The 24,922-nt window shown below is 41.9% G+C and overlaps 2 protein-coding genes across 5 annotated transcripts; one reads left to right on the top strand and one right to left on the bottom strand.

The window, feature by feature from the left end:
* Nucleotides 1–3,106: 3,106 nt before the first annotated feature.
* LOC117961937 (WD repeat-containing protein 20-like) lies at nt 3,107–10,067 on the bottom strand. Of its 2 annotated transcripts, XM_034900970.1 has the most exons (4): nt 9,746–10,067; nt 6,803–6,985; nt 5,186–6,631; nt 3,107–4,896 (listed from the first exon to the last, which is right to left on the bottom strand). In XM_034900970.1, the coding sequence occupies exons 1-4, from the start codon at nt 9,992–9,994 to the stop codon at nt 4,840–4,842; spliced, it is 1,935 nt and encodes a 644-aa protein (XP_034756861.1). In that variant the 5' UTR covers nt 9,995–10,067; the 3' UTR covers nt 3,107–4,839. The 2 variants fall into 2 exon arrangements, with proteins under 2 accessions (XP_034756861.1, XP_034756862.1); XM_034900971.1 differs by lacking the exon at nt 5,186–6,631.
* A 2,308-nt stretch (nt 10,068–12,375) lies between these two features.
* On the top strand, nt 12,376–24,327 carry hsp90aa1.2 (heat shock protein 90, alpha (cytosolic), class A member 1, tandem duplicate 2). Of its 3 annotated transcripts, XM_034900967.1 has the most exons (12): nt 12,376–12,637; nt 13,952–14,098; nt 14,223–14,343; nt 20,229–20,474; nt 20,598–20,731; nt 20,821–21,153; nt 21,247–21,412; nt 21,531–21,721; nt 22,212–22,359; nt 22,494–22,762; nt 22,888–23,221; nt 23,401–24,327. In XM_034900967.1, the coding sequence occupies exons 2-12, from the start codon at nt 13,952–13,954 to the stop codon at nt 23,511–23,513; spliced, it is 2,202 nt and encodes a 733-aa protein (XP_034756858.1). In that variant the 5' UTR covers nt 12,376–12,637; the 3' UTR covers nt 23,514–24,327. The 3 variants fall into 3 exon arrangements, with proteins under 3 accessions (XP_034756858.1, XP_034756859.1, XP_034756857.1); XM_034900968.1 differs by lacking the exons at nt 20,229–20,474; nt 20,598–20,731; nt 20,821–21,153; ... (4 more) ...; nt 22,888–23,221; nt 23,401–24,327 and adding exons at nt 14,700–14,833; nt 14,944–15,246; nt 15,377–15,542; ... (3 more) ...; nt 16,659–16,992; nt 17,088–17,424 and having other exon boundaries at nt 14,223–14,589; XM_034900966.1 differs by lacking the exons at nt 12,376–12,637; nt 13,952–14,098; nt 14,223–14,343 and adding exons at nt 17,746–17,996; nt 19,746–19,895 and having other exon boundaries at nt 20,108–20,474.
* The last annotated feature ends 595 nt before the right edge of the window (nt 24,328–24,922 follow it).

The following is a 24,922-nucleotide window of genomic DNA, read 5'->3' as shown; positions in this document are numbered from 1 at the left end:
TGAAGTCTCTTTTAGATAGACCTTAGTGGTCCCTAATACTGTATCGGAGGTCTCTTTTATATAGACCTTAGTGGTCCCTAATACTGTATCTGAGGTCTCTTTCCCAAAATTCAGAATTACAGCCACCATTGCGAGCCCTGCAATGAGCTTTCCTTAGGATGTTTACCACAGTAGGATTTTTTTTTTATCATGTTACGTTTGACAGCGGGAGTGTGTGGTCAGTGCAGTGCATTTGTTTGACTTTGTTGCGGTGCATCGTCAAGTTTAACACTTTTAAACACAAAATATGCTAATTTAGGTACCTGTGTCTTTGCACAGAGATTTAGATTTCACAAATGAATGCACACGTGGCACCTGGAGAGATCCCCAGACACTAATAACTAACTTTCTCGTTCGTGTTGTTGCTGTTGAAGAGGCATTTCCATTTTAAGTGCTTAGACCACAGCTCAGCATCGATGGTTTCCGCCGAGGCCCAAGCTCGGTGTCTTCTCTGGAGCCGCATTGATTCCCCCTCCCCTACCGCCTCTGGCAATGTTCAACAATCACTTTTGCACACTGTTCAAAATGTAATAACTGCAAAGTTATCGCTGACTGGACTCTCCATGCAGTTCATATTAAATATATCTTCGGGCAGGCATACTAGAGACTCGCAACGTAGAATTCCTAAACACTGCATGAATTCAGTATGACATGGCGTGTATCCTTGGGTCAGTAAGACAAACGTCCAAGACTGATGAAGCCTCACAAAGCTTCCTTTGTGACAGACTCCTCACAATCTCTGTTCATTTTATTTCCTTTGGGTGAACTTTAATTCCTAGTGCAGTGTGAAGCCATGTGACTGCTGTGCCGAGGTCATGTGACAGATTGTGCAGCTGCTTCCCATGGTGGTGTCCCAATAATTGGACCTGCGCCTCAAGGGAAATGGCTTAGAATAGAATTGAGAATAGGAGGAAGTGGCACTGATACTTGGTGACTAATAGTTTACTGGTGCTGGAGTCTTGAAAACTGTAAAATACTACCATTGCCTTTGGAAGTGCTCCACTCAGTTTATTATTTTAGGTCAAGAATGAAAATAATAAGCACACTCTTAAACAGTGCATTACATCTCTGATGGCCCAGTCATCGGTACTCTCCATAGAAAGACAGATTAACCACTGAAATACAGAAAACAAGCAATCCCTAATTCCCAGGTACGCGGGTGGTTTTCTAACTATTTTAAGGTAAGGTAGAAATTACCCACCTTGTGGCCAAATGCTAATGCAGCCATTTTGAAGAAGCTTGTTTTATTTAGTGTTCCTATTAATCACCCCTACTTACTGACACCGCTCAACCCTTTATTTTGAACTCACTACGGATCTAAACAATGGGTTGAAGAAATATCCCTGTGGAATTTGAGGGAAAACTAGGTTAATTTGTTCATTTCCATAATCTGATAGTTTGAAGGAAATCCATCCCTGACGTCACTAGAAAGTGTAATGTGTGCAAATGTACTTGTTTTTTCAACACATCCCCTGCTGCTCCTTCTTTTGGCCTCTAACTCAGAGAGACCCCATATTTAATTCATAGCCGTTGCACACATTGCTAGGTAAACAAAACTCTGGGTCAATATATAGAGGAATGCAGAACAGGGAATTGCATCACCGAGAAGATCATTTAAGCAGAGACCTTAGAGAAGTAAGAGGAATCTCTCCATTCATTGAATTCCTATCAAGTGGGACCCATTTCCCTGAGGATGGATGATTAATGGAGTTGTTTTCCAAGCTCTCACTGTAGACACCTGACTGCTATTCCATTGGCCAGTTAGTTTAAAGGGTTCCAGGGTTCGTGTATAATGAACACATGTGGTTGACAGCAGGAAAGACAGAAAACCACCTAAAAGGGCATATATTAAGGGCATGTATTATAGCCGGTGGGATGTTTGTTATGTAGAAGATCTCACTACTCACTAAGCCTGATTGATGCTCGCTCAGCATGGATGTGTCTAGCTCAGAGGGATCGGACGGCCAGTCAGGGCCCGTCATTGTGTTGAGTGGCACCCTGACAGGATGATCCGGCCTCTCCAGCCTGCTGATCACTCTCTCCACCCCTTCCTTAGCCCTAATGCCACAGGCTGCTCGTTTAATGGCTGTGAGTGCTCGGGTTTCTTCGAAAAGTGACCCATAAATTATGGAGGATCAGTTTTTATTCCCCACTTGGAATATAAAATATGTATAAGGTAGGAGGGTAAAGTAGTAGGAATTAATTAGAGAAAGAGAGAGAGACGACATTTATAGACAATGTTTTCCCTATTCGATCAAGTGATGCCTGTTATTAATGCAAGTTCACTTTATGGTTGTGAGGAATTCTCAAGTTCTCATTTGTCTGAGCAACACTGCCCCCTACTGGCCAACTGTAAACCCAACATGCCACAAACTGACACGCAAACAGGTAACTTATGTGGAAGACTAAATGGCTTTTCCCGGTCAGTTTAGCATGTCTACAATACATTAGACTTTATATTTTCGACAAGTTCAATATTATATACAGTAGCTATCCTGGGAATTGCATGACCTCACTGCTCTGGCCAGTCTGAGCCGTGGTCTAGGCCTAATCAACCAAAATAAGTGAAAACACCTGTGCAGGGTCCTTTTCCAGTTCCAGCATGGCTCCAGTGTGGAGGTCTAATTAGCTGATAACTAAAAACACCTGTGTGCCAGGCCCTTTGATAACTTAATTAAATTAAATAAACTGACTCATTTCCATTCAATTACTTCCTAATGGAGATGTGATCACATCTGGACATGACCGGCCAGATGATTTAATACTAGTAGCCTATTATGAAAAAGAAATGTGTCAAGAAGTCAGAGGTCTTATGCAAACTTTATACTTCCTGGTTTTTTATAATCACTGAAAAATGTTCCAATGCTACTGTAATGGAAGTGCTACTCTTCTGCATGACTGCCAGTGGAGTGATATGAAGGGTTTGGTTGTGCTGAGCCCGACCTCTGACCTCGCGTGGAGGAAAGCATGAAAGGATATTCCCAACTAACGACTGCTACATGAAGACACTGATTCATGCAGTGAGTACACACACACACTTAATAAAGCAACACAAATGGAACATATAATCTGTCAAAGCTGTTTTTAATAGGCGTCACATGAAGGAAAATGCTCCCACTCTTAATATCTCAGTCTTCCTATGTGGGTGCTTGGAAAACACGCTCACCTCAAGCAGCATCACCTTACAGCATCATCAAGTGCCGACGTTAGTCAGTTGGTATTCAACACAGTGTCAAATGTTTGTTCAGAATCTGTTCAGCAATTATTACTCACACACACACATAAAAAAAAAAAACAGGACTCACAGATCGCAACCCCGTCTGCGGAACATGGTTGTCAGTCTTATTTGTTAAGGTGAATTCACACACGTTGATGGATGGGACTAGTGAGGGGAACTATGCCGGCGTTCGTCTTCCTGTGGTTTACCTGAGCTCGGAGTGATGGCTGAATTGGGCCGCTGCGTCTGCGTCTGCGTCTGCCTACGTTGTAAAAGGAATTTGCAGCAACAGGCTAGCTAGCATTCAGCACTACCTGTTAGATAAGAGGATTTCATAGATGTCTCCTATACCAAACTTTACATTAATAAAAATACACCTGAATTCTCTTATGTACAACAGAAAAGAAAACATTTTCACCTGCATATTCAAGATTCACTTTAATATTAGGTATAGATCTTTTAGTATTAGAAATATCACTATTTTCTGAAATGAGGATTTTTGATCTAATGTAATAATGATCATTTACCCCATAAATCATTGAAGTACAATATTTACATATAATACAGAGCCCATTTAATCTGAAACAATATTAAAATAAATGTTCAATAGATACAAAGGTTGTTGTTTTTTTTTTTTTAAATTCTATTTATATTTCAACCTTGTCAAGGAGTCCTTACACACTCCAAAAATGTAAAGCCATTCTCCTAACAAACTATTAAGTGCAAACAATTTTTTTCCCATATAAAAAACTATGATTGCAGCATCCAGCGTTGAGACAGAGGGCGAGAACAAGCCGTTTCCAAGTGCTTCCAAAACGGTCTTCAAAATATTTAGCTTGTGTTCCACAGCCATAAATTCAAAATGGGAGAAAAAAACAAAATTAACAAATGAAAGAAAATCTGTGCAAATACACTTTAAAGTGTGATACCACTGATTGAAAATATTTGTAAAGGAAGTAAAAAGCCCCAGCTTCTCTTGAACGGGTGGCGCGGGCCGGGGCTGCACAAGAGATCGCCCCAGGAAGTGAAAAACGGGCGTATGCCTCTTCTCCTAAACAATCCCTCCTCTTATTCCCTTTATCAGTGAATGCATTTGTATTGACAAAATAAAAAGGGAAAGACTTCCGAATTAAACCCATACAAAAGGTTAGGTTGAGGCATCACCACAGTGCTTATAGCATGTCTAGTCTTTGAAGGTCTACAGGCACAAAGGATTGGGTACTAGAGGTTATTTTCAGACTTGACACAACTTGATATGACCTTAAATGGAACAATGAGCCAGTCAATCCCTCCCACAAACCTCCTGGGCGATTTAAAGCTTGCTATTCTACTTCCAATAGCACCCTTTTTTCACGCCTAGTCAAAAGGGGCGTCAAGTTTCGGACCGCGGCTTGGCCAACATCGCCTCTCTAAACACGAGCGGTAACACATAGCGTGTCTGGGTGGTCGTAGTGACGAGAATGAAGGCGACACTGGAGGCCGTTGTGTGTGTGACAGTGTGTGAAGAAGCGCTGCAGGGCCTTGGCCTTGGTCATCCCCGTCTCTGTTGCATGGAGCTGTCATTAGCAGCACCAGCACTGGGGCTATACTACTGTTCCACTGGGGGAGTTGGCTGGGTTGTTTTGAGATGATAGCAAACCCTGTGGAGAGACAGATAACACACACACATTGATAACAAACAACAGTGTTACTTCAAAGCATTAAAAGAGGCGGAATAGTGAGGCCATGAGGTTTACTGTCGGAACATGTGCTATTAACCACCTAACTGCTGAGGGTTTGGTGTGTATCTTGCATGAAATAACCAAAAACCTTTTGGCTGCACGCAGTGGGATTAACAGCTTTTGAGTGCAGCGAGAAGATGTCTACACTCAAGACAATGTAAGATAAGGGGTGTCACATGACAGTATCCTCGAGAGGCCTGTCACTCACCACTTTCCCAGGCCTAGCCCATGTGCAAACGAAACCCTCCTGACAGGCTGTTACCAGACAGTCCTCCAGGAAGATTAACACAGTGAGTCTCTCGTGAGCGATCTTCTTGCACACCAGCGGCTCGAGCAGCGGCACTTCCTCCATGCGCGGGCACAGCGTGGTGCCCAGAGTCTTAGCTGCTTCCGCTTTTGCCGTCCGTGTTGAGCTCAGCTGGTTGAGCTTGTCGCTGCTCTTGCTGCTGATGTGACCCATGCTGTGGTTCCGCTTGTGGTCCTTCTCGTGGCGCTCCTTGCGCGAGTCGTGTAACGACAGAGTTGCAAACTTGCTGACGCCGGTGGCGATGAAAGCACTGTCAATGATGCTGTTGCCCTTGGTGGTGGTGGTGGTGGTACTGCTGTTGCTGCCTGTGTGACTGTTGGGGGTGCTGCCCCCTGTCGGGTTGGTGGAGTGTGGCAAGCTGTTCGACCGAGGCAGGGTGCTGGGGAGGGAGTTAGCTGGGTTGCCACTGGTGCTACTATTGCTCACATTGTCTTTACCATTGGTGCCACTGGGATTATTGGCAGATACAGCAGTAGTAGTAGTCGTTGTGGTTGTTGTTGTTGTAGTAGTAGTCGTATTAGTAGTGGTTTGTCCAGTGGCTGGAGGACTTGTCGCACTCATAACATTAGTGTGAGTCCTAGTGCGAGACAACGGGAGGTGAGGGAAGAGAATGTCCTCCGTTAGGTCCCACAGACACATCTGGGTATCTTGGCCCACTGAGCCAAACCTGTAGGTCACGCTAACGGGCCTACTGTCTGTAGAGTTCCTCTTAGAAAGCCGAGAGTGAGCGCTGTTAGCTCGGTCTCTGCCCGCCCCAAAGTGAATCTGCTCGTGGAATTCCTCATCGCTACCACTGAACTCAGCGGGGGGGTCACCATCCTCCACACTGGTGGTGCAGTGGTCAAACGCCACCACGCTCACCCACGACTTGTGACCATGGCCCCGTGCAATCACTCTGCAGTCTGAAAATGACCACACGGTCACCAGGTCGTCCTCCCCTCCTGCCACAATGTAGCGTCCATCCGGGCTCCAGCACACACACAGCAGACCGCCGAAGTAGCTCTTCATCGTTCCGTGGAGCTCTGCGGCGTCGAAGCCAAACACCCGCAGGAAGCCGTCCTGGCTCGCGCAAGCCAGGAACTTGCCATCCGGGGAGAAGGCAAACTCATTGAGCGCCCCTTCACCCACTGTCCAGCGCAGTAACGGGTTGCGAGCCGACTTGCTCTTGCAGGTGTGCACAGCGTAGTTTTCCCCCTGCTTTAGGAGCTGGTAGTGAGGTGCCGTGGTGCCACAGGTGTTTTCCACGTTGTACAAATACATGCTGCCACTGGAGTGAGCCACCAGAAACAAGCTCTCTGAACCAGGAACCCATCGTACACACGTAACTCGGGACTTGTCTATTAGTCTCTGGGGGGGGGGGGAGAAGGACAAAGAAACAGAAAGAGAGGGGGAAAAACAAAGACACTGGTCAGCTAGTTGATCCATTATTGTACCAACAGTGGACAACTGACACTAAACGTTGGTATGATTTAAGTTTCGGTTTAAGCACCAGAACATCAGACACTGACTGGAACCCACCTCTTCATTGAAGAGTTTGCTAGTCTCCTTCTTTATTGGGTCGATGAGCTGCACCTGGCCCGCGGAGAAGCCCACCAGCAGGGAGACACTCTCTGCCGTTGCCGTGATGGGGTTGAAGTCATGACATGTGGGCTGCGTTCCTTTGTATATCCTCTTGTCTATAGGTTTACTAAGATCTGCAGCCTAGAACAATGAGAAATAAAGACAAATTAGTTTTAGCTGTTTTTACCACTGTTTTGAAAGGACAAGCAGCCGTGAGGATGATTTCTTAGCTACCATTTACTCCAAAGGTGACCTAGTACTTCAATCCACAACTCGACGCTTATGTTCATCGCAGAGCCTTTCTTCAACAATTTCTTGTATAGGAAGATACAGATATAGGTTGACACAATGTATTAAAGCTTCAGTCGCAGCAAAGAACACGGTGGTGACAACAGAATGCAAGAAATGGGATCAACTTAAGTTATAGTCTACAGAAAAATACCACTTGTAAAACTAAAATCTCTAAATACTTGCTGGAAACACATATCTTAAGAGACTCGTTGGCTGCTGTCTACTCTTTGTTGGTGTCTCAACCCAATGTTCCTGATGCATGATGGTAATGAATTATGGCACCTGGAAAGTCATTATCCAAAAATAGATAGGAAGACCAAGCCAGCGTGACCACATAGGTTAACTGTTTACTTTGTCTTCCAACAGGCGGTGAAGAGAAAACGTGATGTATAGAATGCCTGCAGGCATCATCACGAATCATCTCAAAACTGACCCTATTCATCACTGAAAAATAGTCATTGTTAAAAAAAAAAAAAGTCAATAGGGAAAGGATTTATGCTTTATTGCTGAAACTCTCGTCTATTTTAATGCATTAAAAAAAGGAGGCAGAGAGAGAGCGCAGTGGATATTATAGAAAAAAGATGCCATTATTGTCAAAGTGTGGCTGCTCTAAATAAAACAACGATATTTGATTTTAACATGTCAAGTTCTACAATGATCCGCTTTCCCTACTGGCTACCAATATATTTTACACAATAATGAGACTTACAAAAAGATCTTTAAAAAAAAAAAGTTTTTAATTAAATTTAAGGAAACGCAAGCTGGGTCTACACTCCTGGCTGTATGTACGGCAGTAGAATATTTTTAGGTCAACTCGGTGAGGAAAATCTTCCAATTTAGAATTAGAGGCAAGACCCATCATTAAAATAAATATAAAAAATAAACGGGCTGAATGACTAGCTATGCAGTGTTTTCCCACCTATTGAGATAAGTGAGTGGTCGACACACTAAGTCCAACAACTTGTCCAGTAATCGCCATCAAAAATCAGGCAGCATGACTTCTTATACTTTCAACATTCTTCTGACTTTCATTCAACGGTAACAACTGTCTCCTTGGTTTCTGTGTTCCACGTTAGAGACCCTGCCAACTCATTATTCAACTTTGAGTTTACCGTGTAGACATTTTCAGTGACTATTATTGTCAGGTAACGGACCAATGTAAAATATTGCAAGGGACAAGGAGTATAAGAAGATGCTGTCACGGTGAGTAAGTTAAGTCAAAGGCTGCAGGGAACAGGCCGTCATCACAATCTTTAGACAAACCGCCAAAACATCACCATGGTAAACCACGGTTTCTGTGGCGTGGAAAAACAATTTGATTTTGAACCATTATGCCGGCATTCCAACGTATTTTTTGGGTTGTAATTAGTACAATAGGCACAACTCAGATATATCCATCTCACTTTCCATTTCAGTTCCAATTCGTCAATTCACTCATCTAAAGTTAACTGAGCATTTCAAAAATCGATAGATAGATAAATAAATAGATCTACTTTAGTTCAAATGAATTTAATTTCAATAAAAATGTTTTATTCAAAAGGTGATCCCATGTTTTATCATCTATACTAGCTGCTACCAAAAGGAAATCCATTTACAGAAAATGTTAATACACCCTCTGGTTAGACAGCCGGTTGTGTTTGAGAGACTTTTAGTTAAAAGGTTAAGAAAAACATCCCTTATTTTCACATTTATACATTTAGTAAAATTTGTTGCTATGACTGAGTTATTATGGGATTGTTCTAGATATAATTTGACGGTCTCATATATATATATATATATATATATATATATACATATACATACACATACACACACACACACACAGGGAAAAATACTACTTCCTCTAAAGGTTTTGACTCTTGCTGTGAGATTGTGAGAGACCACTGACAGCATCTGGATTGGAGAAAGAGAGTAGTGTAGGGAGGCTAGGCTGCTGTTAGGTTGCGTATTCCGTAGCTGCCTCAGGGACAACCACATCATCAGCCCGATCACCACTGCCAGTCACCATTCAACAAGACCCAAGTGGCCTGCTGCAATGACATCATCACTGTGTGCAACCAAACACTGGATCATATTACATCACATCCAAACCCTGACAGTGGAGTGCACACATCATTACATCACGAATAACAAACACCCCTCACCACCACTCAATTGCTCACAATGTCAACACTTAACTCAGTTCCGTAATAGAAACACCAAAGTTGATCCTGCTGGTGAGCACTGTTGACAACTTTCCACCCGTATCTAGCCTTACCACGTAAAGAACGAGGAAACACGAACATAAGATATGACAAGCCTTTTCACCCTGGGAATTGTCAATTTATCACTGACTCAGAAATAATAAAAAAGGAAGACAAATGACGGACTCTGAAGCGCACACAAGTCCCAACGAGGCAAAAACCAACTACTGTGGCGATGTTAGCCAAGAATGCTAATTAGCTCCTAACTTAGCTAGGTCCGCTACATGGCCTTGTCTTGACAACCTGCGCACTTCAATGACAGAAGCTCAGAGAGTTGACAGCCGGGCTGCAACACGTTCGGAGATGCCAAATCAATGGGGTGCTCCTGGACAGCGCGGGCTTCGATGCTGCAGTCAATGTTGTTTACCTTTCTCACGCCTTTGTAGATATAAAAGTAGAGTTCCCGGCCCACATTGAAACAGATCCTGTCGCCGTTGCCGGACTGGTCGTTTACATTGACGAAGGAGACCTTGACGGGATTGGAGCCCTGCGAGTTGAAAGGCACCCTGTTCGGGCGGCTGTATTCGGAGTGAGTGAGGAGTTTGTAGACACCTTCTCGTGTAGTGAATTGAGTTTTAATTTCGTTCATCTCCTTCCCTCCTCCCTCCGCCGCCATCTTGGAAATTGGCGTTCATCCTTGTCCGATCCCCGGATGTTACCGACAGCGCATGCGTTGGACCGTTGAAGTCCTCCAGCCATGCGTACAGGGAAGTATGTCATGTGAGACAGAACTACTAATGTTGGTTCTTATTATATCCTAAATACGCCCACGGCTGAAACCAGACCAACTGGTTGGTTGAAACCTAGTATACATGGCTGGACCGTATATGGGCAAAAGTGTAGAAACCGGCGGCGGATCCAATATATATATATATATATATATATATATATATATATATATATATATATATATATATATATATATATATATATATATATATATATATATATATATATATCAGGATATATATGTCTATAATATACTAATAATGTAGCATATCATTCATTCACCTCAGACAAGTTGCACGAATGCAATGTCGTTTCTTACTAAAACAGCTAACAACTAGTTAAGCAGATGCAGGCAAATTATGTAATAATATACAGAATGCATATTTGGTTTACATATACTTCCAACGCAGATATTATATAAAGTCTAAATTACATAGCAAATACAAATAACACCAGGCGTATACCTCTATTGTAGAAGGAAATGAATTCCCCGACTATTTATCAGTTTTGGTGTCATTTTGTCCTGATATCATCTTTTCCTTTTGACTGATTAAGTTGTTTTACCTGATCAGCAACTTTTAGTGTCAAACCAAATACATCTGCTTGAGTGAGACCTTTTTTTGTTTAGAGTCTAGGATGGCTCCAACGCAAAACTTCTCTGATTTGACTTTTGATTAGTCAAATCAGTCTATTGAGTCTATTCAGGCAGACTTGGGAGCTGAGCGTCTTCTCAGTTTTAGTTTATTCTCTTGTTTCCTGTAACCTTGGCTAAAACCCTGGCCAGAAACCCTTTCTAGTCAGAGAGAAAGCTGGTTGTGAATGTCTTTCTCCACTGCACAGTGAATTAAACTCATCTGAATGAGCTACTGAATTGGACATGAGATAAACTTTCCATACTAAGTATAAAGCAAGCAACATTTAAGTTAGATATGTTTAGATTTACTGAAATTGTGTAGGCCTATTTCTCTTTACCCAGGGATGAAGCTCCAAAAAGTTGCCATCCATTGTGACAAAACACAGAAAAACACTTGTATAGTAGACTAGCTAAAAATAAAGAAATCAATGTGGACACAGAATATACAAAGCTTCTCTTGTATGGGACCCAGATTGAGTTAGAAACCTATGTAATTGTGGTAATGACATTGTTAAAATGAAGATATCTAATCAAGGAAATATCAGAATATAAACCAACCATCCGGGTCTAAATATCAGGAACATACCTTTCTGTATCATTGCTCAATTCCCACATGCACAGATTTACCATCTTATTCTAACACACTATTGAAGCTATGGGAGATATGGCTCGCGGCTTCAGAAAATATCTTACAGTGATCGGGGCAGTTCTTTATCTTTCTCTGTTACATGGGCAGTCAGCTTTTTAGTGTCTGCCATAAACCTGCAAACATTTGGATTACATAACAGATCTGCAAGGGTAAGACAGTGCCGTCCTCTGGCCAGCTGAAGTCAGTAACACCCACACTGAACCAGAGAATTCTATAGGATTCTGTTTTACACAAGCATGTATGGAAAAACCTCTGTGTATGAGTTGTTTATGGTATGTTGCAAGGTTTAATTTTTTTGAGCTGCTGTAATAAGGGAATTTCCCCAGTGTGCGTTTATAAAAGTCTATCTTATCTTCTGCACCTTTTTCCCTTCTTTCTCTCTTTCCTCTTCTCTTTTTGCAATTGTGGCAAAAAAAAGCTCTGAACCATCATGTCAGAAGTAAGATGGCCGTCTGTTTGCAAAGTCCATCCGGTGATAAAGGCCACAATACGTGGCTGAAAGCTCTAAACATTTTGTTTGTTTGTTGAACCTTGTGCTAAGAAGTTTAATGTCAAACTCAAATTCATTCATATTAATTGTGTTTTAAAATATGACATAATTTCATTTACACTCTCTGATAATGTCAGGAGCAAATTCTTTGAATGTGTATCCCAGCTTCTGTGTGAAACCTCTGAGATTCCCCCCAATCTTGCATGCCAAAAAAAGAAATGGGCCTGCTGTCCATAGGAAACGTGTGTGTGTGTGTGTGTGTGTGTGTGTGTGTGTGTGTGTGTGTGTCCATCCTCGACAGCAGCTGATAGCAGAAGCACTGCACAGCTGTGATGCTTACGGAGGGGGGTGGGGGCCTAAGAGCCAGACAAGCTATCAGGAAAGCTCTCAGTGTGAGTGACAGGCACTCCTTGTGACCGTGGAGCCCTATAAGGGCACATCAACTTTAGGGTTCTGGTGTCGCACTCGCCATCCCCCCCTCCTTCTAGGCCTTTCCCCAACACCCCCCTTTAATGTAGTTAAAGTATCTTCTGGAAGCTTCTGAATGGGAGCTTCCAGAAACCACCCCTTAAGTATAAAAAGACGCCAGCATGTTGTGGGGTCTGCATAGAATCACTTGAACACACCAAGGGAGATTTACTGCTCACGGGAGCCGCAGCGAAGCACACATTTGGAACTTCTCAAGAAGAGAGAGAACCGCTCAGTGATACATTTGACTATCATCAAGAAGCAACTGTAGGACAAGAGTCTATTCAAGGTAAGACTGGAACACCTACAATTTAATACAGTTATGTTTTTGAGCATTGCAACTAAGATCGAAAAAACAGCAAGAATACTTGCCACACTATTATATATTACTTACAAATTAAGCAAATAACCGTTTGAATTACATATACATTTGTAAAATATAAAATTAAAGTCAGTTTTTTGAAGTGTGGGAGAGTAGCGCCTTCATCAGTAATATCCTAGTGAGACTGTAACATGCGAGGAACACATGGCAAGCAGGGTGACCCTGAGTGTAAGAGCAATGGCGGATGAGCAGGAGAGCAGGGTGGCACAAAGAGCTAATACAGCAGTTTCAAGTCTTGGTACAGAAAAAAAAAAATGCTTTTAAATCATAGTTCTACAGGCAGTGTTTGAATGTAATGGAATCACACACTTTTATATGGCCTATTTCAATCATAAATATAAGTTAATGAAGAGATGTTGCTACAAGGCAGTTCTGATTGCAACGCATCACTCGTGAAAAACAATAATAGATCATTATGGCTCTATAGTTAACTAACAGATTTGGTTTTTCTTCCATCTTTGGATTTCTAGCTGCTATTCCTTCCTTTAACACACACATGTCAAACTCAAGGCCTGTGGGCCAAATCCAGCCACTTGCAAATTTTGATCCGGCTCCCATATATATTTAGGTTCTTAATAAATGTTAGCCTGCCTAATTTAGTCACTTTTTTACAAGTTTTTGCTGGTTTTCCAACATTTATGTGCAATTTTTGACGCTTTTGGCCTTTACTTTGACATTTTTTTCAACCAAACTGTAAGTGAGAAGACTCTGGGAGACACACAATAATACAGTCAAGGATATTTGACCTTTTCGATAACATAGAAGCAATAAACTCTACATATCTGGGCCTTGAAGTGATCCTAATTTTCCAGTGTGGCCCTCTAGTGAAACTGAGTTTGACGCCGCTGCTTCAACATAAAGGTGTTGAATGACATGAAGCCTTTGGGGGTGGGGGAAAGCATCAGAACTCCACCCATTCAGCAAATGGCAAGTCTTTGATTGACAGAAAGAACATGTGTTCATCGACCAGCAGCCACCCTTCTCATGCCATGAGGCATTTCTTCAAACATGGGGAGAAAGAGATTTCAACAGCATTCTCAGCAGAAAAGAAATAACTTTTATTTGAGAGAAAATTAGCACATTTGAACACAAGAAGCCAAACTAAGATAGCACAACACAAACCTTTATTTCTTTCCAGAGGAGAAATGCAGGCATTGCCATGCACACATGTGCACACATATGAATCCAGAATAACACAGTGTAATATGTGCTTTCCTTCAGATGCCTGCCGCCGGAAACGTTATGGAGGAGGAGGCTGAGACCTTTGCCTTCCAGGCTGAGATCGCTCAGCTGATGTCCCTGATCATCAACACTTTCTACTCAAACAAAGAGATCTTCCTCAGAGAGCTCATCTCCAACTCCTCAGATGTAAATAAAATCAGCACTTTATCACACAAGTTCCTCTGTTTTTTTTATATGTTTAAATGAAAGCGACCCTCACATGTATGCAAACTCCAGTATTTTAACAAGCGAATGTCCCTTTTTTGGACAGGCCTTGGACAAAATCCGATATGAAAGCTTGACAGACCCCAGCAGGCTTGACACCTGCAAGGAGCTGAAGATCGAAATCAGACCCGATCTGCACGCTCGCACCCTGACCATTATTGATACAGGTATCGGCATGACCAAGGCTGATCTGATCAACAATCTGGGCACAATCGCCAAGTCTGGCACAAAGGCTTTCATGGAGGCCCTGCAGGCTGGAGCCGACATCTCCATGATCGGTCAGTTTGGTGTGGGTTTCTACTCTGCCTACCTCGTGGCTGAGAAGGTGACAGTCTTAACCAAGCACAATGATGACGAGCAGTACATTTGGGAGTCCGCAGCCGGAGGCTCTTTCACAGTCAAACCTGACAGTGGTAAGTTCCCTTATTGTTGTAATGTAAATTAATATTCAATAATTTGCAAAATATATAGAATTTGACTCAAGTCAGACTGCTCTCATCATTGATGGCATTGCTACTTTTAGGAGAGTCCATTGGCAGAGGCACACATGTAATCCTTCACCTAAAAGAAGATCAGACCGAATACTGTGAGGAGAAGCGCGTCAAGGAAGTAGTGAAGAAGCACTCACAGTTCATTGGCTACCCTATTACACTTTACGTAAGTTTGAAATTCTATTACCGATTTTCATTCTTTAAACCTAATAATAGGCAATGAAGTTGACATGCACACACAAATTCCTAAACCACCACTCTTTCCATATTTTCAAGGTGGAGAAGACCAGGGAGAAGGAAGTGGACTATGACCAGGGAGAAAAGGAAGAAGAAGTTGACAAAGATGCTGCTGAGAAGGACAAACCTAAGATTGAGGACGTGGGCTCGGACGAGGACGAGGACACAAAGGATGGCAAGAACAAGAGGAAGAAGAAGGTCAAGGAAAAGTACATTGATGCCCAGGAGCTGAACAAAACCAAGCCGATCTGGACCCGTAACCCTGACGACATCACCAATGAAGAGTATGGAGAGTTCTACAAGAGTCTCACCAACGACTGGGAGGACCACCTGGCCGTCAAGGTAAGCCGAGTCTACTGACGATGAACATGCAAAGAAATTCCACCCAACTACCATTTTTCCAAACGCTGTTGTTGCCTAATGTGATGTGTTTTTAAGCTAATGATTCATATTTTATCCTTTTCTTTTGCAGCATTTCTCAGTGGAGGGTCAGCTGGAGTTCCGTGCCTTGCTCTTTGTACCCAGAAGGGCTTCATTCGACCTCTTTGAGAACAAGAAGAAGAAGAACAACATCAAGCTGTACGTGCGCAGGGTCTTCATCATGGACAACTGCGATGAGCTCATCCCTGAGTACCTCAGTGAGTATCATTTCCATATTAATAATTACTCCCATACAGTTTCTTAGTTGGATCTTTCTAAGATATTAATGCCTTGTAAAACATGCCTTGTAGCTCTTTATTTAAGATTATTGTATTTTTAACAAATGAAGTTTGTCTGGGCTTTGGAAGGCTAAGTAGTCTATTTCTTCTCTTTTCAGATTTCATCAAGGGGGTGGTGGACTCTGAGGATCTGCCCCTGAACATCTCCAGAGAGATGCTGCAACAGAGCAAGATCCTGAAAGTCATCCGCAAAAACCTGGTCAAGAAGTGCCTGGATCTCTTCACCGAACTCGCCGAAGACAAGGACAACTACAAGAAGTGCTACGAGCAGTTTTCCAAGAACATCAAGGTAGGTCTTTAACTCAAACTCTTTAGAAATAAAATATAAATTTTGCATTAAAGGTGAAATATTACTAACATAACACCCATGACATAATTTCTTGTTTTAGCTTGGCATCCATGAAGACTCTCAGAACAGGAAGAAGCTGTCTGAGCTGCTGCGCTACTACACTTCATCCTCTGGAGATGAGATGGTGTCCCTGAAAGAATATGTGGGACGCATGAAGGAAAACCAGAAACACATCTACTACATCACAGGTTGGTCATTAAACGTCACTTTTTTTCTTTTTTAATTTTGCTACGGAGTTTTGTCAAAAGGTATTTAGCAACAAGGGTATTAATTCACTGAATTAACATTAACTTTCACAGGTGAGACCAAAGACCAGGTGGCCAACTCCGCCTTCGTGGAGCGCCTTCGCAAAGCCGGCCTAGAGGTCATTTACATGATCGAGCCCATCGATGAGTACTGTGTCCAGCAGCTGAAGGAGTACGATGGCAAGAACTTGGTTTCAGTGACCAAGGAAGGCCTGGAGCTGCCTGAGGATGAGGAAGAGCTGAAGAAGCAGGAGGAGCTCAAAAACAAATTTGAAAACCTTTGCAAGATCATGAAGGACATCCTCGACAAGAAGATTGAAAAGGTAAAGGAAATGGCAGAAAAATGATCAAATCCGTTCACATCTTGCAGAAAAATTATGCTAATATATGGCCGTTTTTTGTTTGTTTGATCACGACACTAATACATTTCATGACTGACAGGTTACAGTCTCCAACCGCCTGGTCTCTTCCCCCTGCTGCATCGTCACCAGCACCTACGGCTGGACGGCCAACATGGAGAGGATCATGAAGTCTCAGGCCCTGAGAGATAACTCCACTATGGGTTACATGACAGCTAAGAAGCACCTTGAGATCAACCCTCTGCATCCAATCATTGAGACCTTGAGAGTGAAGGCGGAAGCTGACAAGAACGATAAGGCCGTGAAGGACCTGGTCATCCTCCTGTTCGAGACGGCCCTGCTGTCTTCAGGATTCACACTGGAGGACCCACAGACACATGCCAATCGCATCTACAGAATGATCAAGCTTGGTCTCGGTACGTTTCTCCTTCCTGACCACTAAATTTACAGTCATTATAGGGCTACATTGATATGTGGCGTTGGTTGCTAATAAATACATTTTCTTTCACAGGCATTGATGATGATGATTCAGCAGTTGAGGACATCATTCAGCCTGCTGAAGAAGATATGCCAGTCTTGGAAGGAGATGATGACACATCAAGAATGGAGGAAGTTGACTAAAATACTTAGACAAGTCTTTCCTTCTTTCTTAATGATTATTTTGTAATTATATTGCTTTCTTAGACATGTCACTCTAACAGAACTCTCATTTCTGAAACAGTATTAACTATTCAATACAAGTTAATTAATGGAATGAATGTGGGCCACAGTGTGGCTCTACATTGTATCAGCTGCTTACACAACTACTGACAACCATTAAGATTAATATAAAGTCCCTAGGAATTTGACTTATGTCTCTTTTTGTAACTATTACATTTTTTATGAAATGCATTCAAGTTTGTAATAAAAAGCATTCAGAATTAAGACCTGCAATCTTGCTTATTACTGAATATATTGCATGCTGAAATTCACTTTGTTTGGTTCCTACATTAGTTGAAAAAGGATATCCTTTATGTGGGATAATAAAGGTGAAGTTACACTCATTATTAGCTTATTTTATTTTATTCTATGTTCCGGAATTTTCAGTGGACACTGCATGAATCATTCTAGCACTCTGGCATGATTCATTCCCTCCCCGCCCCCCCTTTAGTTCTGCCTACTCCAGCCAACTATCGACGGAGTTGTGTACACACATCATGATTGACAGCCAACTGAGCCTTTCAGCGGCCACAACCGAGCTGTAGCGAGGAAGATTCCAGATGGTTCTGGAAGCCCAGGTCAGGATTTCTCGAACGCTCGACAGGGATATAAAAGCTGCACAGCTATCGTTAACCTGTGATATCTCGTTAGTCGAGCTGCTGGCGACTCAAACGACTTCCACACGATTCACAGCGGAGTTTTCCACACACTGAGGGCCAAGGTAAAACAATGAAAGATTTTTTTATATAATGATAAAATTACAACGAGTTGCCAATTGATAAAATGTAGCTAATATTAAACACTTTGACATTCATGCTTAATGATAGCTAATGTTAGCTTACTTTAACAGCTACCAAACCCAGTTATTTAATTTGAAGCTAACGTTGATATTTGAACATTACAATAATGTTGAAACAATGTGGCATGTCTGGGTGACATGTCTAGGTTACATGCACATCGTGTTATAATCAGCTTATGACAACAGGCTACTCTATCCATGGGCCTGTAACGTTAATTAGTTTTTTTTTTTTTTTTTTTTTTTAACATTGTAACGTTAGTGACGACGTAATTTCGCTGGCGTGTCACCGTTATTAGCCAACGACAAAACTTTTTTTTCCAACATTATCTTGGCAACTATTCCGCACACACTACCTGCATCGCTCTAGGTGACAGCAGCCACATGGACCACATGATTCATTCTTGGTGCACTTGTTAGGCACGAATAATAAAGCACAATTTATTGAACGTAAATCAGATATTCTGAGCAGATTCACAGATGCCATGCCATCACAGTGACTTCAGTGCAAGCTCAGTGAAGTACAGGGCGGTCATTCACAGAAGCTCCTATAGGGTGGTTAAGAGGAGGTTTCGATTCTTATGGAAACTGCTAGAGAGTTCTGTTCCCATCTTGGTACTTTCTAGAAACTTGCAGTTTGCCTGTCACACCGGCAGAGGGAGTCTTTTTTACAGATGCTAAAATGTAATCCTAGCCACGCGCGGCTCTCTGATCATCCAATAAATGATCATTCGCAGTAGGACAGGATAGCATCGCTTAAAATTAAACTTTCTTGATCTCTCTACATGTGTATTAATAGTAATTAAACACTGTTTCATCTTTCCATTGAGGTCTGGATTGTGGAACCTAATTAAACAAGCAGTTTGAGACAACCTAGTTTTCTTTCTTCTTTTTTTTCTTTTTTTTTTTTTTTTTAAATCGGCTCACTACACTCAACTGTCATGGTTCTCCATATACCTTTTACTGTATTTACATAAAATAAAATGTATTATGTAACTTGCATAAAGGTAGACGCAGATGGATTTCGTCTCATTTGCCAAAGAAGGATTATAGGCAGTCTGTAACACCACCTGCCTGCACAAGTGATGCTTATACAGAACCTTAATCTTAATCTTAACTGATGCATACCTTACTATTACTTCAAAAAAATGGTTTTAGCTCAACTGATTATTTGGTCAGTGTTTTGATTATTGCACTGACAGGTTATTGTCAATAATAATGTAATACATTCTGAGACTGTTTAAGAGGTACCGACTCACCTTTAAGGTGATTATTGAGACTGGTAATTGTGGTGGTGTTATGTTGTAAGTGTAGCCGAGGTTGATTGGCAGTGCTTGTACTGTAGGTATAACAGCACAGTGACTCACTGTGCTGCAGCCCATACACGGACCAATGAACATGAGCACACAGGTCCATACCATGCCTAACATGTCTGCACAACTGCAAAATATAGATGAGAACAAGTCAAAATCCTGTATCAGACTTTAGTCTTTAAAAATTGTCCAGCATTACTCCTTGTGGCAATGCATTTAATGTCTAATCTAATTAATGCAGGTTTTTGTACACTGTGCTTTTGGAAAACAAATGGTGCTAGCTGATAGGACATACAGTTTACTTTGTGTGTGCATGTGTAATCCATGATTATATGCATGTTCATTTGTCTCCTCTGCTTAGATGCCTGAATCACACGACCAACCAATGGAGGAGGAGGCTGAGACCTTTGCATTCCAGGCTGAGATCGCTCAGCTTATGTCCTTGATCATCAACACTTTCTATTCCAACAAAGAGATCTTTCTTAGAGAGCTTATCTCCAACTCCTCAGATGTAAGTTTGTCATAGTAACAGTTTCCTTAATCTCCTTCCTTAATGTGTCAAAGATTTTTATTAAGCTTGTTTTAACTTTAGGGATTATTTTACGCTATGGCTATAACACATATTAATATGCTGATAATCAAGGAATTGACATATCATGAATAATTTAAAAGGGATTTGTTTACATTTTAGTCATAACTGTTCATTATACCCCCCTCCCCCAGGCCCTGGACAAAATCCGCTATGAGAGTCTCACTGACCCCGCCAAGCTAGATAATGGCAAGGATCTCAAAATTGAAATCATTCCCAACAAAGAGGAACGCACCCTGACCATTATTGATACAGGTATCGGCATGACCAAGGCTGATCTGATCAACAATCTGGGCACAATCGCCAAGTCTGGCACAAAGGCTTTCATGGAGGCCCTGCAGGCTGGAGCCGACATCTCCATGATCGGTCAGTTTGGTGTGGGTTTCTACTCTGCCTACCTCGTGGCTGAGAAGGTGACAGTCTTAACCAAGCACAATGATGACGAGCAGTACGCCTGGGAATCCTCTGCCGGAGGCTCATTCACAGTTAAAGTTGACAACTGTAAGTCATGTAAATGCTGTTACTTTGTTGCTATTTAACAATTTAGTTTTATTGATAAAGGGGTACCTATAGGAGGTGGAGCGTTGTCTGTTACTTGCATTCACCCATCCTTTCCACATATAGCTGAGCCCCTGGGGCGTGGCACCAAGGTGATCCTGCACTTGAAAGAAGACCAGATGGAATACATTGAGGAGCGACGAATCAAAGAGATTGTTAAAAAGCACTCACAGTTCATTGGCTATCCCATCACGCTCTTTGTAAGTGCTCATTTAAGTTGTTTTAATCAATGAATTCACATCAATTAACGTGGTTTAGTATAGTCATCCAAAAAGTTATTTTTATTCAGGTGGAGAAAGAGCGTGACAAGGAGGTGAGTGATGATGAGGCTGAGGAGGAGGAGAAGGAAAAGGAGAAGGAGAAAGAGAAGGATGATGAAGAAGAAAAGGACGAGGACAAGCCTGAGATTGAGGACATTGGGTCCGATGATGAGCACGACCACGACAAGTGTTCAGACAAAAAGAAGAAGAAGAAGAAGATCAAGGAGAAGTACATTGACCAGGAAGAGCTGAACAAGACCAAACCCCTGTGGACCCGTAACCCTGACGACATCACTAATGAGGAGTATGGAGAGTTCTATAAGAGTCTCACCAACGACTGGGAAGACCACTTGGCTGTCAAGGTAGGTCTCCTAATGATTTTCTGTTCCTACGGACATATTTTAATAGAAGTAATATGAAAACTGACCTAATCAACTTTTTTTTTTTTCTCACAGCACTTTTCAGTAGAGGGTCAGCTGGAATTCCGCGCGCTGCTCTTTGTGCCTCGTCGCGCTCCCTTCGACCTCTTTGAGAACAAGAAGAAGAAGAACAACATCAAGCTGTACGTGCGCAGGGTCTTCATCATGGACAACTGCGAGGAGCTCATCCCTGAGTACCTCAGTGAGTGTTCAGCCAAATATGGAATTACTTGCATGTACAATAACTTCCTAAAACAATTACATCAATCTTAGAAATTTAAAAGCAGTGCTGACTGAGTTTTCTTTATTCAACCTAACAGATTTCATCAGGGGGGTGGTGGACTCTGAGGATCTGCCCCTGAACATCTCCAGAGAGATGCTGCAGCAGAGCAAGATCCTGAAAGTCATCCGCAAAAACCTGGTCAAGAAGTGCCTGGAACTCTTCACCGAACTTGCTGAGGACAAGGACAACTACAAGAAGTACTACGAGCAGTTCTCCAAGAACATCAAGGTTATTGTCCTCACCTTGCACCGTGCGAGCTGCGAGTGTCCTTAATCCTATCACTTTTAAAATGTTTGGCAGTTAAACCCTTGGACCAGGGTTTGGTACTTTGTTAGAATCATCACAAATCCTGTCAAATGTAATCTGAATTTGAGCACAATAGAGCTGATATTTGCTGAATGTGAAAAGCTTAACATGAGTCTCTGGAATGTACAGGAGTTGAGTTTTACGTGTTTGTTCCCCTGACCTTGTACATAGGAGCCATCTGTTTGATCCTTTGGCCTTACTGTCCTAATGAAAAGCTGCTTTCAGTCTTGATGGTGCTCCTTACAGCCATCTTCTGTTTAAATAGAGGCACCCTAGTTAGCAACCCTAGCTAGTACCTGGGGAAATAAATATCACTGTTTATAGTTAGTGCAATGCTATGTTTAGCAGATTTAAATTAATTAAATTAATAAATTGATCAATTGAATGATATTTGGTTGTATCCGTCTTTCAGCTTGGCATCCACGAGGATTCTCAAAACAAAAAGAGGCTGTCTGAGCTGCTGAGATACTACACCTCTGCTTCTGGAGATGAGCTGGTGTCCCTGAAGGACTATGTTACACGTATGAAGGACAACCAGAAACACATCTACTACATCACTGGTGAGGATGCTCTTCATCCATAAACTGTTTGTGTGTGTGTATATATATATATATAAGTGTTTTTAAAATGAGGTGAACTGAGTTAATTAATGCGACATTACATAAATGTGTGAAAACATTATCATGGGTTTCAGGTGAGACCAAAGACCAGGTGGCAAACTCTGCCTTTGTGGAGCGCCTTCGCAAAGCCGGCCTAGAGGTGATCTATATGATCGAGCCCATCGATGAGTACTGTGTCCAGCAGCTGAAGGAGTTTGAGGGGAAAAACCTGGTTTCAGTGACCAAGGAAGGCCTGGAGCTGCCGGAGGATGAGGAAGAGAAGAAGAAGCAGGAGGAGAAGAAGGCTCAGTTTGAGAACTTGTGCAAGATAATGAAGGATATCTTGGAGAAGAAGGTGGAGAAGGTGAGAAGATTAATACATTAAACAGCTTTAAAACCATCCATGAGGTTTTGTGTACAGAATGGTGTGTATAACCCACTGTTCAATTAAGGCAGAACATTTTGTTAATTACTGTTTCCCCTCCACAGGTTACAGTCTCCAACCGCCTGGTCTCTTCCCCCTGCTGCATCGTCACCAGCACCTACGGCTGGACGGCCAACATGGAGAGGATCATGAAGGCCCAGGCTCTGAGGGACAACTCCACCATGGGCTACATGGCTGCTAAAAAGCACCTTGAGATCAACCCTGAACACCCCATCGTGGAGACCCTGAGGCAGAAGGCAGAGGCTGATAAGAATGACAAGTCTGTGAAGGATCTGGTCATCCTGCTCTTTGAGACTGCCCTGCTCTCTTCAGGATTCACCTTGGAGGACCCCCAGACCCACTCCAACCGCATCTACAGAATGATCAAGCTGGGTCTTGGTACGTAGCTGTGTTTATTGACGCAATGTAAAGCTTTCATAACATTTTTTGTTTCTTGCACATTAATGTGCTAAATTATTGCAGTGACATACTGTACGTTTACAGGACTGCCGATAAAATGATTTTAAAATAAACAACCGAGCTTTACCAACTCATAATTTCTTTCCTTCCTGTTTTAGGCATTGACGACGATGATCTGACACCAGAGGAAGTCACCTCGGCTCCCACTGAGGAAATGCCCCCTCTAGAAGGGGAGGATGATGACACATCCAGGATGGAGGAGGTGGACTAGGCCTGTTTCTGCTGCCTGTTAGTGTTCAAAAGTAGTGTTACATAAATCTTAAATTTTAATGTTGTAAATGAGCCTGGGGTGGCCCGGCCCGCACCTTCCTTTTGACCAAGTTGACTTTATTTCCCTTTACTTTGACCACATCTGGAGTTCAGATTTATTGCTTTTTTTTTTTTAAGTTGTCACATTTTTTAACTTGAGTTTCATCAATGCATTTATTTTTGTATTTATTGACATTCCAATGCACTTTGTGTTTTCTTAATTTAACTGTAAATATATCAAATTGATGCTGTTATTTGAAATAGCTGGGATGCAAATAAAGATTTCCCATGTAAACAAGTCGTGTTTGTTTCATCCTGCACGGCGCTGTGGAGATGAGTCTGGAAAGAGTTGACAGGTTCATCCTGATGGAGGGGCATAAAGGTAAAAGAAGCTACAGCTAATTAATATAATCTTAGGTTAAAGCACAGTTGAGTGAAATATGCATCGCAATTTATAATATAAACAGACACTAGGTGCTAAAATAGATACATTTCCTCAAGCTGTCACGTCAAATGAACAGGCTGGGGATACTTGCGGTGCAATGAATGGTTTCCAGGAACATTTGTATTTTCATTCTTAATTTAAGTACTTCAAGGTTGACGCCACAATTGGCCAGACAGGATTGCACAAGTGTATTCAAGGACATGAACAGTGGTTGATATACAAATGTTATTTCTTTCAGACTAGCCATAATGACATAGATCTTTCATTGTAGCCTTTTGGACATGGATCTTGCCAAAAAATGTGAACTGAATAAAGATAAGAAATTCCTGAAGAGTAGGATATTATTCTTTCAAGGACAGCACACATTTTGGCTTTTCATAGCAGAAAAAGCCGAAGTGTTACAAATAACCTTACTGATGCTCTGCTAAATTACACAGTAAGCCAGCTTGCACACTTGAGGAAATCATTTATTTGATGATTTACACCTGTCGCAACGTTTCACTGTCATGACACAAAAATGTGTTCTGTGAAAATGCTCCATTACAGACAAAAAAGAAAATTAGAATTAATGAATACAATTCAGGGAGGTGCAAGACACAGTACAGTTCCAATAGGTGGCAGTAATACAACGCCAAAGATGCCAGCTGCTGCATTCAGTGAAGGCAAGCTATTGAAATAGTCTTTCAAATTGTGTGGTACAGGGATGTTTGCAATTTTGCTGTAAAAAGAAAGTAATGAAACTAAGTTTAAAAATTGCTTTTGTTTACAACATTAATTTAAATTGGGAGATTTACATTAAGTGTATACAACATGTAACTCAACTTAAAAAAGATTACTGGAACTATGGGGATCTGAAAGTGACAAAAACATGGGCCTGTACAGTACGTTCTATGCCAGTCATGGATGCATCGATGAGAACATGATGA

Source organism: Etheostoma cragini, chromosome 18 (genome assembly GCF_013103735.1).
Source record: "Etheostoma cragini isolate CJK2018 chromosome 18, CSU_Ecrag_1.0, whole genome shotgun sequence".
NCBI classification, from domain to species: Eukaryota; Metazoa; Chordata; class Actinopteri; order Perciformes; family Percidae; genus Etheostoma; species Etheostoma cragini.
This window is presented reverse-complemented; position numbering and strand designations above follow the sequence as displayed.

What these genes read in the sequence shown, in the direction of transcription:
- LOC117961937 (XM_034900970.1), bottom strand. Translation starts at nt 9,994, where the DNA reads ATGGCGGCGGAGGGAGGAGGGAAGGAGATGAACGAAATTAAAACTCAA. An exon ending in TCTACAAAGGCGTGAGAAAG is followed by an intron (nt 6,986 to 9,745) that starts GTAAACAACATT and finishes TCATTGTTCTAG; the next exon opens with GCTGCAGATCTTAGTAAACC. An exon ending in GGGCTAGGCCTGGGAAAGTG is followed by an intron (nt 4,897 to 5,185) that starts GTGAGTGACAGG and finishes GTCTCTCCACAG; the next exon opens with GGTTTGCTATCATCTCAAAA.
- hsp90aa1.2 (XM_034900966.1), top strand. Translation starts at nt 19,746, where the DNA reads ATGCCTGAATCACACGACCAACCAATGGAGGAGGAGGCTGAGACCTTT. An exon ending in GCTATCCCATCACGCTCTTT is followed by an intron (nt 20,732 to 20,820) that starts GTAAGTGCTCAT and finishes ATTTTTATTCAG; the next exon opens with GTGGAGAAAGAGCGTGACAA. An exon ending in ACACATCTACTACATCACTG is followed by an intron (nt 22,360 to 22,493) that starts GTGAGGATGCTC and finishes CATGGGTTTCAG; the next exon opens with GTGAGACCAAAGACCAGGTG.